This window comes from Cyprinus carpio, chromosome A8, assembly GCF_018340385.1.
Source record: "Cyprinus carpio isolate SPL01 chromosome A8, ASM1834038v1, whole genome shotgun sequence".
NCBI lineage: Eukaryota > Metazoa > Chordata > Actinopteri > Cypriniformes > Cyprinidae > Cyprinus > Cyprinus carpio.
Window position 1 is genome coordinate 16,242,552 of NC_056579.1, and position 13,543 is coordinate 16,256,094.

At 39.5% G+C, this 13,543-nt stretch overlaps 1 protein-coding gene across 9 annotated transcripts in view; it reads right to left on the minus strand.

The window, feature by feature from the left end:
- The window catches only part of LOC109058322 (pre-B-cell leukemia transcription factor 3), an 86,049-nt gene that overhangs the window by 4,898 nt on the left and 67,608 nt on the right, over positions 1 to 13,543 (minus strand). For 2 of the 9 annotated variants that reach the window (XM_042762497.1, XM_042762498.1), the window contains exons 3-10: positions 12,209 to 12,450; positions 9,846 to 10,036; positions 8,302 to 8,437; positions 6,482 to 6,511; positions 2,927 to 3,092; positions 2,285 to 2,362; positions 1,741 to 1,853; positions 686 to 775 (exon numbers count right to left, since the gene is read on the minus strand). In XM_042762497.1, coding sequence (XP_042618431.1) covers positions 686 to 775; positions 1,741 to 1,853; positions 2,285 to 2,362; positions 2,927 to 3,092; positions 6,482 to 6,511; positions 8,302 to 8,437; positions 9,846 to 10,036; positions 12,209 to 12,450 — 1,046 coding nt within the window. The remainder of the gene's footprint in view (positions 1 to 685; positions 776 to 1,740; positions 1,854 to 2,284; positions 2,363 to 2,926; positions 3,093 to 6,481; positions 6,512 to 8,301; positions 8,438 to 9,845; positions 10,037 to 12,208; positions 12,451 to 13,543) is intronic. The other 7 variants (XM_042762499.1, XM_042762500.1, XM_042762501.1 and 4 more) reach the window with 5 other exon arrangements.

Below are 13,543 nucleotides of genomic sequence, written 5' to 3' on the forward strand. Positions count from 1 at the left end.
CGCTTTATGCATATTATGGGATAGATACTCCTGTCATCTTCTGAATCATCACTCTGTTTGTCGTGGAGTTTGGATTTATGGTGGTTTCGTGCTGTCTGACTCAGGTCCTTCTGATTTATGTTCTAATAACTATATTTGCACTTTACAGATTTTCACAACATCATTTCTTAGTAAATGCCAACCTAAAATGTTGGTGTTTATGTGCCCATAAATAATTTATTTAGTTACATAAAGCAAATTCTTAACAAGAAAATTATACTTTTATTCAACAATAATCCATAAAATTGATCAAAAGTGTAAGAATGTCTAAGAATGTTTTTCTGAACTTTGTATTTGTCAAAGAATCCTGGAAAAAGTATCATGGTTTCCACAAAGTTATTAATCAACACAACCATTTTTAACATTGATTTCTGAAAGGTCATGTGACACTGAAGAATTCAGCTTTGCTACTACAGCAATTAATTACATTTTAAATGTATTTATTTAGAAATTAGCTATAATAATATTTCACAAAGCCTTGGTGAGCATAAGAGACTTCTTTTAAAAAAAAAAAAAAAAGAAAACCTTACAGACCTTAAGCTTATAGAGTTATGGATTATATCTATAATGTTAGGATGAGTGTAGTATGTTTATTATTGCTTAATTCAGTGGCACTTCAGTCATGGCTGACTGAGATTGTACTTACATTCAAGCCATGTGGACTATACATGGGATTCCCCCCCAGGACATCATTGTATCCTGCCGTCTGACTGATAACATGGCGCAGGGTATCCACCTGCAGAGGACACAACAGGAAGTCAAGCTTGTCAACATTCTGCATTACAGAAACACATGCAAAGATCAACACAGTGATGTATGGTGACAACAGACAAAGGCAATGGTGTTTATAAAAACATCTGATGGCTTTGCGGTTTACTAAATTAATCATACTAAAATGGAATATGCAGCTAAATGAAGTTAGGGATACATATGTGGTTTAATGCAACATTTAGGACAACTTATGCATTTTCCCTTTCTATTGCTTTCCTGCAATGATAACTCTAATTCCAGGCTCTTAACACAAAAACACAGAAGGAATGGAATAGCTCTCATTCGGAATTTACTACAAAACACAATAATATTCACACATGACAACAGTTGGAGGAGATTACGTTATGTAAGAACATATTATCAGCGCATGAACAGATATTGAGAATCTGAGAAAGGTTCAGTACACATTAACTCTTTGTCTCTCTCCTTCAAATGGTGTCTTTTAATATGAGGATGAAATGAGTTTATGTGAACATGGAAAATTGGTATAATCGTGATGAAAAGGGGAGAGAAAAGGATATAGAGGTTTAGAGGAAAGAACAATACCATACAACCAATACCAACCCAAGAGCTTAAGTCAGAGCCAAATGCATTCACAACATCAACTACAAAATGGGGTCTGCTCCAGGATCAATATACTAGCATAATGCTGTAAATAATGAGTCTCTAGTCAGACGGGCCTCTTATGGGCGGTGATATGGTAATTTAGTTGGGGGTCCATTTTGGAAATGTGAAGGATCCATCCATGGCTAGACTATAGTCATCATTAATCTTCCATGACAATAATGAAACTAATTGTTTAGGGGGTGATCAAATCTGTATCACTGTCTGAATGTTGAGGGGGAGGGAGTTAAGTTTTTAATGTGGATGGTAGGCTAGCTGACAGGTCTGCTCTGGTTCACAGCCCCAGTTCCTGTGCGTAGCGCCTACCTGTGACTGCATATTGGCTCCAACTTGTGCCCCTTGGTAAGAATCCCCATTCAGATTCTGCATGCTCATGAACAAGTCCCCCGAGTTTGGGAGGTTAAAAGAACCTGAAGAACCTAGAAAGGAAAGATGTAAGGAGCTGAATAACGAGAGAATGAGAAAGAGAAAGAGAGGCTATCACAGACTCACACATACACGCAATATGTGCAAGGACATACACGCACGACACACCAAACTAGGAAGTGATGCTCGGAAAGCAAACAACAAAAAGGAGAGCAAAAGAAAAAAAGGAAGAAATGAAAGGATAGGGATAGGGATGGGGGTGACGGCTAGGTTGAATTACATCTCTAGAAGGGCACGTGGGGGTCACCAAAAATGCCAAAACAAAGGGAGGAAATCACAAAAAAGGACAAAGATGGTGTATGGAGTTGGAAGTCTAAGTTTTCCACAGGGGTTCACACCTATTCCTACTCTAGTGGACTCGTTCATAAAGGGAATTATATGCTAATGACAAGGACAATAAGAAGCTTATGGAAAAGGCCAGTACCAGTGAACATGTTGGTTAATAGAGTGTTTTTGTTCTCTGCAGAGTCCAGCTGAAATTCTTCATCTTTCATCTGGAATCCTGGGTGCAAGAAAAAGGGGACCCCTTAAAAATTGCTTACCCACAACTCCTCAGGGTCTAAGCCATGTCTTTATCACAGTCAAATCTTCTGGTTATTATGTCGGAAGAGCATCAATTTAAGGTAGACACTGTATCATTCTACTAATCAAATATTCATTATTATTTCATACTACACATTTCTTCAAGAGTGTAACATGCTCCGAGCAAGAGATTTCCATCAATTCACAGCGGGTTAACCCTGTCACATATTTATGAATAGAAAGGAAGGACAGTGGGTAAGGATTGTCTCTTTTACCCCTACCACCACCAACACCCACCCCTCAAATCTACAAACATATTCAGCATGTGCAACCTGCTCACACAGTTTCTGCTTGACTTTGTTCGTCTCGTTCAGCATGTATAGTCTCAGAGGCAGGCAAGTGAGGCTCATCCCCCAGTCTGGGACCTCTCACTGTCACAGCAGCCAACCGGCATGCCAGAGGGAGCAGAGGTCCAGAAGGGACCAAGCTGGGATAGGGGATGGTTGGTTGGTTGGGGGCTCGTCCGGGATCAGTGCAAGCTTACCGGAGTTGGGTGTGGTGGGTGAGTTGGTCTGACTATTCTGGACGGCGGCAGCTACTGCGTGCGCTGCAGTCACGGCTGTCTTAGCGGCATACAGGTTGGCCTCCTCTTGGAACTTGCCGATGTTTTTTTTGTAGCGGATCCTCTTGTTGCCAAACCAGTTGGATACCTGAGGGAGAGATGGGAAGAAAAGAAAAAGGGGAAAAAAAGAGGAGGGGGTGTCAGACGTCAATGCAGACAGGGCACTGTGCACTGAGCAGAGTGATTGTTTCAAGATGTCATGTTTGGGTCCATCAAGTCCACAGTCCCCAGCCTCCCCACAGTAATATCCGCTGGGCATGCAGACTAATTAAGCGATTATCAGACAGGGCTTGTGCGTTATTGTGGATGGAAGTGTGACATGCTCTCTGTTTGTCTCTAGACAAAACCAACACAAAAGTGGCTGCTCGTCTTGTGGCAAAATTTGGATCAGTGTTGTGCTTATGGGATCAGGTAGCAGGTGCCAAATGTGAAGGTTGTATATTTCCTTGTAAGGCTAACAGAGATCTTGCTAAAAAAGTGTTTGTTCTGGTCCCTGGCCCCGTTTAATAAATGGACACATTCTAAATAACAGTTTTAACATAACTCTATCTTTAGATTTTACTTTCACTACCTTCCTTTAAAGGTAACGTGGATGTTTTATGTATCTTAATAACACTAATGTTCTTTTCACTTTTGTGTTCCTGCCTTAAGACAAATAAAAGACATAATAATAACCACAACTCAGAAAGTACACCTAAAAGCAGCAGCACCGCCTTAACGCAATACATTAATAATTACAATAATGCTAATTTTACTAAAAACAGCAGCCAGGAAAAAATAAGATCTGGGTCACATGGGGGGTGGTAGATGTGCAAATGCTAGCACTGCATAATTGTGGAATAATAAAGAGATTAAGGGTTGTTTCTTAATAGCCCTATAAATTACAGTGGCCTGTCGCCGTGGCGATCTTTCCTGCTGTATTCCAGCTCTAGCTGGACTGGAGGACCAGAGAGCCTCAGCCCCTTAATGATGCTTTATTTAATTTCCACCTCTCTGCTTCCATTTTAATATCTCCAGCAGCCCGAGCCACACTACGCTACAGCCGCTGAATTTACATGACATCAGATCATTTCTACCCCCACCATGCCTCTGTGCTTCTAAATCTTTAATATCTAGGCAATTAAAATTAATGACCATTCGACTGAAGCCACCACCGTTGGCAGGCTTTTGCCTTAACATCAATTGTTTGATGGGTTTACCTAGAGGTTAAACTAACAAGCAAGGTTTAATTGGAAGCAATGAAAGCACTAGCCGTCATCCTTTTTACTTAACCTGCTTATGAAGCAGTTTAAGGCCATGGAAAAGAGGTACACAGAGTCTCTAAGCTAACCTCCCTCTAAAGATTAAATACCTAAAACTTAGCTGTTCCTATCCCTAATGTTTCATATTTTAACAAAACAAAAACTTATTTACAACGTATAATTAATTTAAATGATTGTTCTATAGCTGAATGAGTCAATGACAAATAAGGATGAAAGATAAAGATGATGAAAATAGGAAATCTTTAAAAAAAGAGAAAGAAATAGTACAAAAAGTAGAGAATGCAACAATGATGTAAGGGGTATAACCATCATAAGTGTTCAGGAACATTATTTGATTAAATTTAAAGTAAAATTTTATTTTAAACAAATATCATAAATGTTTGAATACTATATAATTATAATAAGTATTCTGGGGTTTACTCCATTTGACCTGTACTAACCTTGCCTTGCTATTAAACACACACACACACACACACACACACACACACACACACACACACACACATATATATATATATATATATATATATATATATATATATATTATAGGGTTTTCAAAACTGATCTTCAATCTTGTGGTATAGGGCCCCATTCTGTGATCTAATTTTATGTTTTATGATTTTGTTGTCATATGACAACTAAATGACTTTCTGCATGTTGGTTACAGCACACTGAATTTAAGTTGACAAATATTTTGAAATACTAATATTTTAAAACAAATCTACCTCAAGCATTTGGGTTTCATATTTATGCGAGAACAGACTATAGAGACCCAGTAGACTTCTATGCTGGAACCCAATACCTGGTTTGTTTGCTTTAAACCAATGGAGAGGAACCTCTGTGTGGGTGTAGTAAATAATTCACCACTACTCCCTCCCCAAGCTTGGGTCAATATGCTGCTAGTGTCACTGAAATGGGATGGATGATCTTACCCAGGTCTCAATACCTCCCGATTTATACTGCTTCTCTTGCTGAGAGTGGAGCTTAAATGAAGACTCAGACTTCTGGCTTGATTACACACACACACACACACACACACACACATACATTCCCTGTCATGGGCGGTTGCAGTGGCCAGGGCTGCTGATAATATCAATAATAAAGCAGTCTGCATTAATAGTTAACACATTAACCTGAGACAGAGCTCTGCTACATGTATAATGAGCTGAAATATTGATAAGTGTCGCTCGTTTGAACCGCAGGAAGATCGAAGCAGAAGAACTGCATTTAACTGGGTGATGGGCACCGTACTTAGTGCCCACTCATTCGAAGGGTGCACGATAACCCCTCTAGAATGCTTAAAATCATAGTGGTTATGAAAACTCTCTACCCAAGAAAAGCATCATGTGACCTTGTGTGCTGCTTTTAGAAGACAAAGCATCACACATGCACAGAGATTGTGCTCCGATAATGAGGTTGATTCGTGAAGTGGTGCCTGATAAAGGCGACCAAATTTCATCAACAATACAATTAACACCACACATCACTTCTAATCAGCACATGTCTCAGATACAGGAAAAATGGCAACGCAGACAATCACTGGGATCTACATGTGCTAGAAACTGTTACAATACAAGTGAAAAAAACTTGATACCTTAGAAATGTAAATAAATAAAACTGGTAGAAATGAATATTACTATTTGTTATTTGTTGAAAAACAACAACAACAACAAAAAACACTGCTAAACTGCATATATTTTTAACCCCAATGCAACCAATTCCTTACAAAACAAAACATTACAACATACAAATTAATTTAATGAAAGATATTTCCAAATAAAAAAACATTTTCTGAACATATACAGAACACACTGATTAAATGCAATGTGGGGTAAATATCTATCACAGGTACGTCAAAATGTGTAATGACAAGACATAACACAATCAAAAGGGACACATACTTTTAGCGGTTTGACAATCAAGTGAAATTCTCTAGGGAAGAGTGGAGGGGGTGTATATATGTATATTACAGCAGAAGTCTTACAACATAAATACTTTCTATTACTTGGTTTGATTACTAAGCACTCCAAATATATCATTCCCATTTGACACTTGATTAAGTGTCCAGATTTGTAGTTACTAAGTGCAGGAAAGGTAGACTTAACATGTTCTAAGGTATAAGTGAACACACATAAAGGGGTGACAGAATAAAGGAAAAGCAACAAAGAAAAACAAATGGCACAAGAAAAGTGGAGCAGGAGAAGTCATGACATACCTGTGCCACTGTGATGGTGGTTCCCACCCCCTGAAGGCAAAAAAGAATGGCTTTTACAGGTTCTGACTCTGAACAACCCTCCACAAGCCCCTCCCCACAGAGAAAACACATTTATTACATCACAGAGTATGCAGATATGCTCTAAGACCAATAGTTTAACAGTACACATTTTCCTTAACGACCTCTGTGACCATTTGAAACCGAAAAAAAAGAACAGAAAAGAGTTTTGTCTGTGGGGAGATGGGTGTGGGTGGGTATTCTTGCCTTCAGGTGGATTCTGAATTTAGTTATTAGAGTGGGAAAACACTGTGATACTTTTAAATTCCTTGCGATAATGAAACATACTGTTTGACTAAAATAAAGTCCCTCTTCTTTCTCTCCGACACACATACACTCACATGCACGCACACATTTACTCTAAAACACAATGACTGACACAGATCACCACAAACTGTGGCATCCATCCACAACAGGGTACACTCTGTCTTCAGGCCCTGCTTGAGACTCAGCTCAGTGGAAGTATCAGACTGATGTGTTAGAGCAAACAGGTATGCATGCTAGACAGTGACAAGAGGAAAGAAGAGGACAATGAGAGACAGTGCACTGGAGAGTCTTTCTGGTGTGATCAAGCTTGGCCCTGTCCCAAATGGCACCCTCAGCACTCGCGATCCTCTTCAGAGTCTATACTTTGCCACATGGACTACTGGGTAACATTCGAGGATGCATAGCGGCTTCAAATGTGGTGCTTGGGAAGGTTTGGAAACCTAAAATTACAAGCTATACATCATACAAGAGAAGGTCATGTCCACCTCAAGTCCACATTAGATGCACCATTTGAGACAGGGACTTTGTGTGACGTAGCATAGCCAATTAGCCACCATTAGCCTAGATCATTGTTTCCAAATACTGGTCCTGGAGAACCCCTAACACTGCATATTTTTGGTGTCTCTTATCTGACACACACATTTGAGGTCTTGGAGTCTTCACTAATGAGCTGATTTTGAATCAGGTGTGTTTGAACAGGGAGACATCTAAAATGTGCAATGTTGGGGGTTCTCCAGGACCAGGATTGGGAACTGCTGAAAAAAAATAGCCTAAACCAGTCTAAGATGGTTTGATTGTCTTAAAGCCTGTCAGGTTTTCTGTTGTCTGGTTTTAGAGGGTTCTTGAGTTTTTTAAGCTCATCAGGCTAGGGCAGTAGTTCTCAAACCTGTCCTGGAGTACCCCCTGCCCTGCACATTTTGTATGTCTCCCTCAATTATCACACCTGATTCAACTCATCATCTCATTATTGGAGAATGCAAGACCTGAAGTGGGTGTGTCAGATATAGGGAGACATACAAAACGTGCAGTGCTGGGAGTACTTCACAGAGAGGTTTGAGAACCCCTGGGCTAGGGGACCAACTGGCCAACCATCTAAACCAGCTAGACCAATGGTCTTCAAACTCTGCTTCTGGCGATCCCTGTCCTGCAGAACACATTAACCAACCAAAAAAAAACACAAATAAAACATCCAAGAAAACTCTTAAGGATCATTTGAAAAATTGAGGCAGGTGTGTTGGAGCAGGTTGGAACTAAAGGACAGTGTGAGTCCAGGAGCAAGGTTAAAGATCCCAGAGTTAGACCAGCGGAAATCAGACTAGCTTAAATCAGCTAAGACCATTTTAAATGGGACAGAGCAGGGATGGCATTGGATTTACCTAATTAAACCCTAGGCATGGGGACTTTAACTCTTCAGACTTTGACCTGTTGTCGGTCATTCTTTCCAGACTATCCAACAAACGGGACGTGTGGAACATGGATAGGTGGTGTTGTCTCACCTGGGATACTGTTATGCTGCACTTTTTAGCCAGCTCCTCTTTGGCCTCTTCACTGGGGTAAGGGTTACTAAGATGCGAGTAAAAATACTCGTTCAGTATCTCGGTCGCCTGCTTGCTGAAGTTCCGCCGTTTCCGTCTGCCGTCGGACAAGCAGGGAAAAACAAGAGGAGGAAGGCAATTAGAGAAACTCAAATAAAACCATGTGTGATGGCCAAACTCATAATGAAGCTGCTGGCAGGAAATGAAGTCAGGAAGGCTATTATCAGAATTCATATGTAGACACACAAATGGACAATGTTACGTTATCGGTTGAGCTCTAAGCGAAGCGTGAAATGTTCAGTGTTTAGAGGGGCGAGTTTTTCCCTCTCTCTTTCTCCCTCTATCGTGCTTTCTTTCACTCTGATTGGGGCGTTTAGAGGTGCTCAAGCATTCCCAGTCAGAGCTGTATCTTGGGGAAATCAGGCCATGGCCAGCTGAACACTGTTCCTCAAGTACTGGGGCAGGGCCTGATGGAGTTGCACTTACGACCACTCACTGCTGCCCACCCAGCCACGGTTAAGTGCTGACTTCTTTCTCTCGCCTTGTTTAATGCCTTTCACACGAGTGGCCGGCCAAACGATTGTGCTTCCGCTTCACTTGAGCGTTCTCCTCGAGACCTCATCTGCTCTTTTCTCATGTTCACTGCATCATTTCTCTCCCCTCTACACCTCTCCAGATCTCCTCTTCCAACTGTTTGTGATTACAGTAATCTGGACCACCTGCTGATGACCTCCTACCCACCAAACGCAAATGACTTCATTTCCACTCTATAAAAGTCTTAACTGCTTTCAGGTGCTTAGTATGACTGTGTTTTGTGGATGGCCTCTAGGCTCTAAAACTCTAGTCTTGGCAACACATCTTAACCACTAATGGCTGAATAATAATGAATGCATTATTGTGGTCGACTAATAACAGGTGCCATACCATCAGTGGCTAAGCCTAAACCTTGATTTTGTAGGTTAAAGGTCAAATGAACTCAAAATGTAGCTAAAATGGTTCCAATTTCAAGTAACAATGACACCAAAAAGTATCTGTAGACACTTAAGTCACACTTAAAATCATCTGAACTCCACTGTATAGATAAAATATCAAACCAAGTGGCATCTTCAGACAAATGAGGCTGGAGATTTCTAAATTCACTTTTATAAGCCATAACTGTAAAACAAACTTTAGTGGAATAATTAATCTTTTGTCCTTGTTTTAAACAATATGTTCATGGCAAACATGGCAAATGTATGTGACCAACTTGAACACTACAGAACGATGTTTGGAGCAATTTATCACCCTCACATGAAACATCCAATTAAGCAAAGTCCTATTATGAAGGTGACATTGGTAAATGTGACCACATCTTTTAGAGCCAATATATTTAATGATTAACTTGAAATCATATTCTCTAATCATTACTTTCTTGCATATAGCAGAATATTAATTATTTCAAATACAACTCATTTGTAAATAGACATACTGTAATTTATGTGGACAGATCTCACACTGATACTAACCTGGCATCAAGGAAGCGGGATCTCAAGATCATGACTGCCTCACAGGTGCTCTGTTTAAGCTGCATTTGGATGGAGCTGAATTTGCGATGGATGATGTTGACCATGCGTTCGATCTCTTTGGGCGAGATGGGCCGTGTGCGAGACTGCTCCCTTAACAGATTCATGACGTGGGTAGTGAACTCGTTACATGCCTGTGGAGAAAGACAATTTTGAGCTGAGGACGCAGCTTGTATTCTGAGTGAGAATGTAGGTGTGAAAGTGCATTACACAAAACTAAATTACTCTGAAGTCTTTAGGACCTGCTGCTGAGACTCAACAGTTACATGTAATAAATAATTTCTGAATTCCGGTATTGCATCCTCACTTAAACTCCAAAACCATCCTAGAGATTGACCCTCTTTTTAAAATCGTTATATACTCTCAGCACAGTGACAGAAATGCTCTTTGACGTTGTTCCGCAGAAGAAGCACATCAGTTCAACTGCATTCGTTTGAAGCTCTCTGGAGCAGCAATCAGCAATTTTTGAAGAAAGTTCAAAGCTTCCACTCTTGAAAGCACAGGAAATACACCATCCATACTGTGTGTAGTGCTGCGGAGGACTTGAACAACTTAATAGGTGAAGTCATCTATGAATGCAAATGCCGATTTGCAATTTGGCACCTGCCCAGCACCCAAAGAATTAAACAGCTTTTCGTTAAAGCAGTGGTTCATACATGATTAATTAGAATAACTAATTTAGGTAGTGCATACTTTAGCTCATTACTCAGAGTAAAATGTTAAGTATTTACATTTAGATAATTAAAAGGGGAACACCCTTAAGAAAGATGCATTTACTGTGGGTGAAAAGGTTGAGCCACCTTTTCCACAAGCTCCCTTTTTAAACGCTTGCAAGTTAATCAGACTAATTTAGCCCAATGGCTGGCTAAGCCATAAGCTAAACAACTTCCATATCATATTAAAAGGATTATTTACAAATAAAAGTGTTCTCCTGACCATTCTTTATTGTTTATGGTGTAAGTGCAGCATAAACAGAAGGGGGTCAGTGACAAATAAGAGCGAACAAGAGGAAAAACCTTGTAAAATCTAGTTTAAAACACAAGTTGTGTACATGTATTCATGTTGGTTTCTGTCACATTGTGTAACTGTCAAGTAAAAATTAATACATGAATGTACACGTCTCACATTTCAATTTCAATTATAACAAAAGATCATGACCCAGGGGCAAATAGACATGCATCTCCTCAAAACACCAAGCACTTTAACTGTACCGCATACCAAAAAAAAAAAAAAAAAAAAAAAAAAAAAAAAAAAATGAAAGGCCCTGGTTCAACTCATCCTTGATTATGAGGAAAGTAACTAAAGCGCTGAATCAAAAATTAATGTCAGCTCCATTAAAGAATCAATAAATGACCTCAATGAAGCAGCAAGTCCTGCATAGCGACACTCTCAAATGCACTATGCAATCAGAGGCCGCTCTCCACACTGTAACTAAAAGCGTCTGCTCAATATTTATAAGAGGACGTCTAGACTACCGCTGTTCAGGGGTCAGGTAAGTTGAAGATGTCCTTATGCCTTAATACCACACTAGTGTAAATCAAATTTGCTCTCAGTCGTAATCATGATAGACAGGACTGTAAAACGCAAAATGCTTGCTCAGGTTTAGACCTCTGACACCTTCAGTTCAGATGAAGGCCCCCAGGTCTCCCTTTAAACCTGTCATGAGGCATTAGTGAAAAACATCTATTCAGAAAGAACAGCAAGCTGAGATGATTCATACTCATAGGACCAATGCAAATATGTGAATGCAGATACAAAGTTATTCTATAGTATTCTTGGCTTTGTACAATACAATGTGGTTGGGCTTCATAACATAACTAGATACAGTATGCAATTTCAGTGCTTACAAGGCTGGAAAAGGATTTGGTTCAACATTAATATATATTTTATTTCCACAACTAAAACATTAAAGTAGACACTTTGGTTGCATTTGGTATATATATATATATATATATATATATATATATATATATATATATATATATATATATATATATATATATATATATATATATATATATATATATAAAGCTCTATTCATACTTTAGGGGATAAAAATAAAATAATAAGTTAAAAAAAGTTATTTGACAATAAATATATATATATTATATATATATATACCATAAACATGTATTTAGTTGAGGCATCAAATATAATTAAATAAATATTTAAATATATATAAAGTACGAATAGAGCTTTTTAGAGCTAAATGGAGAAGAAAACATACTGAAGATGAATTTTAGTACAACAATATTTGTTGCAAGCTGGTAAAGTCTTCCTGTACTGTAGTGTATACTGTCATTCACCTGCTCATATTTCTCCAGCTCTGTATGGTAGATCTGTCTGATCTGGGAGAGTTTGGCCCTGTAGTCAGAGTGCTCAATGGAGTTGTCAGTGGGACTGCCGGCTGCTGCCGCTGCTGCTGCCGCCGCCGCCGATCCTCCACCCTTCTCCGGTCCTGACACTCCCTCTGCCAGAAGCATGTTGTCAAGACGCATCAGCTGTGGATCGGGTGGGTCCTCCTCCTGAGCCCCGCGGATACTTAGACCTGATAAACAACAAGAAGCGATTGGTCAGTGACATGACGAGGCTTTTTATAATCTTAAACAGTTTTGAATCAATTGACTCTTTTGAACTGTGGAACACAAAAGACTATATTTTGAAGAATGTTTCAACTTTTAAAGTCAGTGAAAGTCACTTGGGCCCAAAGAAGAAAAAAAACGGACCCCAATTTTTCAAAATATACTGTTTTGTTTTACTGAAGTATAAAAGTCATACAGGTTTGAAATGAGTAAATTATGACGTTTTTTTTTTTTTTTTTTTTTGTCCAAACTATCCCTTTAGTACACAGTACTAAACCCTTACAAAAACTTTAACTCTACATTTTCATAAAGAAATGTAATGGATGCTACACTGTGTCAAAACCAGACATAATGCAACAAGTTTCCAGCAAGTTATTGGTTTTTGAAAAAACATAACACAACAAAATAGACGTATACTGCCTTGCTTGAGCACATCTGCAGCCCTCATGAGCCGTGAACGATGAAAGAGTGAATTAATGTTTGACGATTGATTGAATTTCATATAGGCGTTAATCATAGGCACACTATCACACGGGTAGTGAGCTCTGCAATCAAGCCTCTGTCTGGCAGCAAATGCCTCTATCTGTCAAAACAGGCGAAAATAACTCCAGATTGTATTAGAGTAAAAATATGTCGTCCACTCCGGCCCATCTCTATACTTGAGTTAAAGTGAGACAGATCAGGGTGCTGGCGGTACTGAGAGAGTGCTGAAAAGGCCTGTAGGTACGAATTTGTTGCAGTGCTGCCTTCTCAAATTTTCACAGCACACTGCACACACGGTGTGTGTACTCACAGCCATACATGACAGGGACACTCACCGACTGACACACTCTCAACAGCGTGATGGCACCTCTCCACACTGAGGCAATGCTAAACAGAAAGGCGTGCGTGTACACATGTCTGAACGCGCTCGCCTGCTGTTCCAAATCCACGAGTACGGGGCAATAATGAGCAGAAAGTGTTCTCACAAGTGTCGTTATGTTTTGTTGTTAACAAACTGTTTTATTATACAATCCAGTTCTGCTCTCTGCAGAGGTAAGGCTGCTTGAAATGTATGTA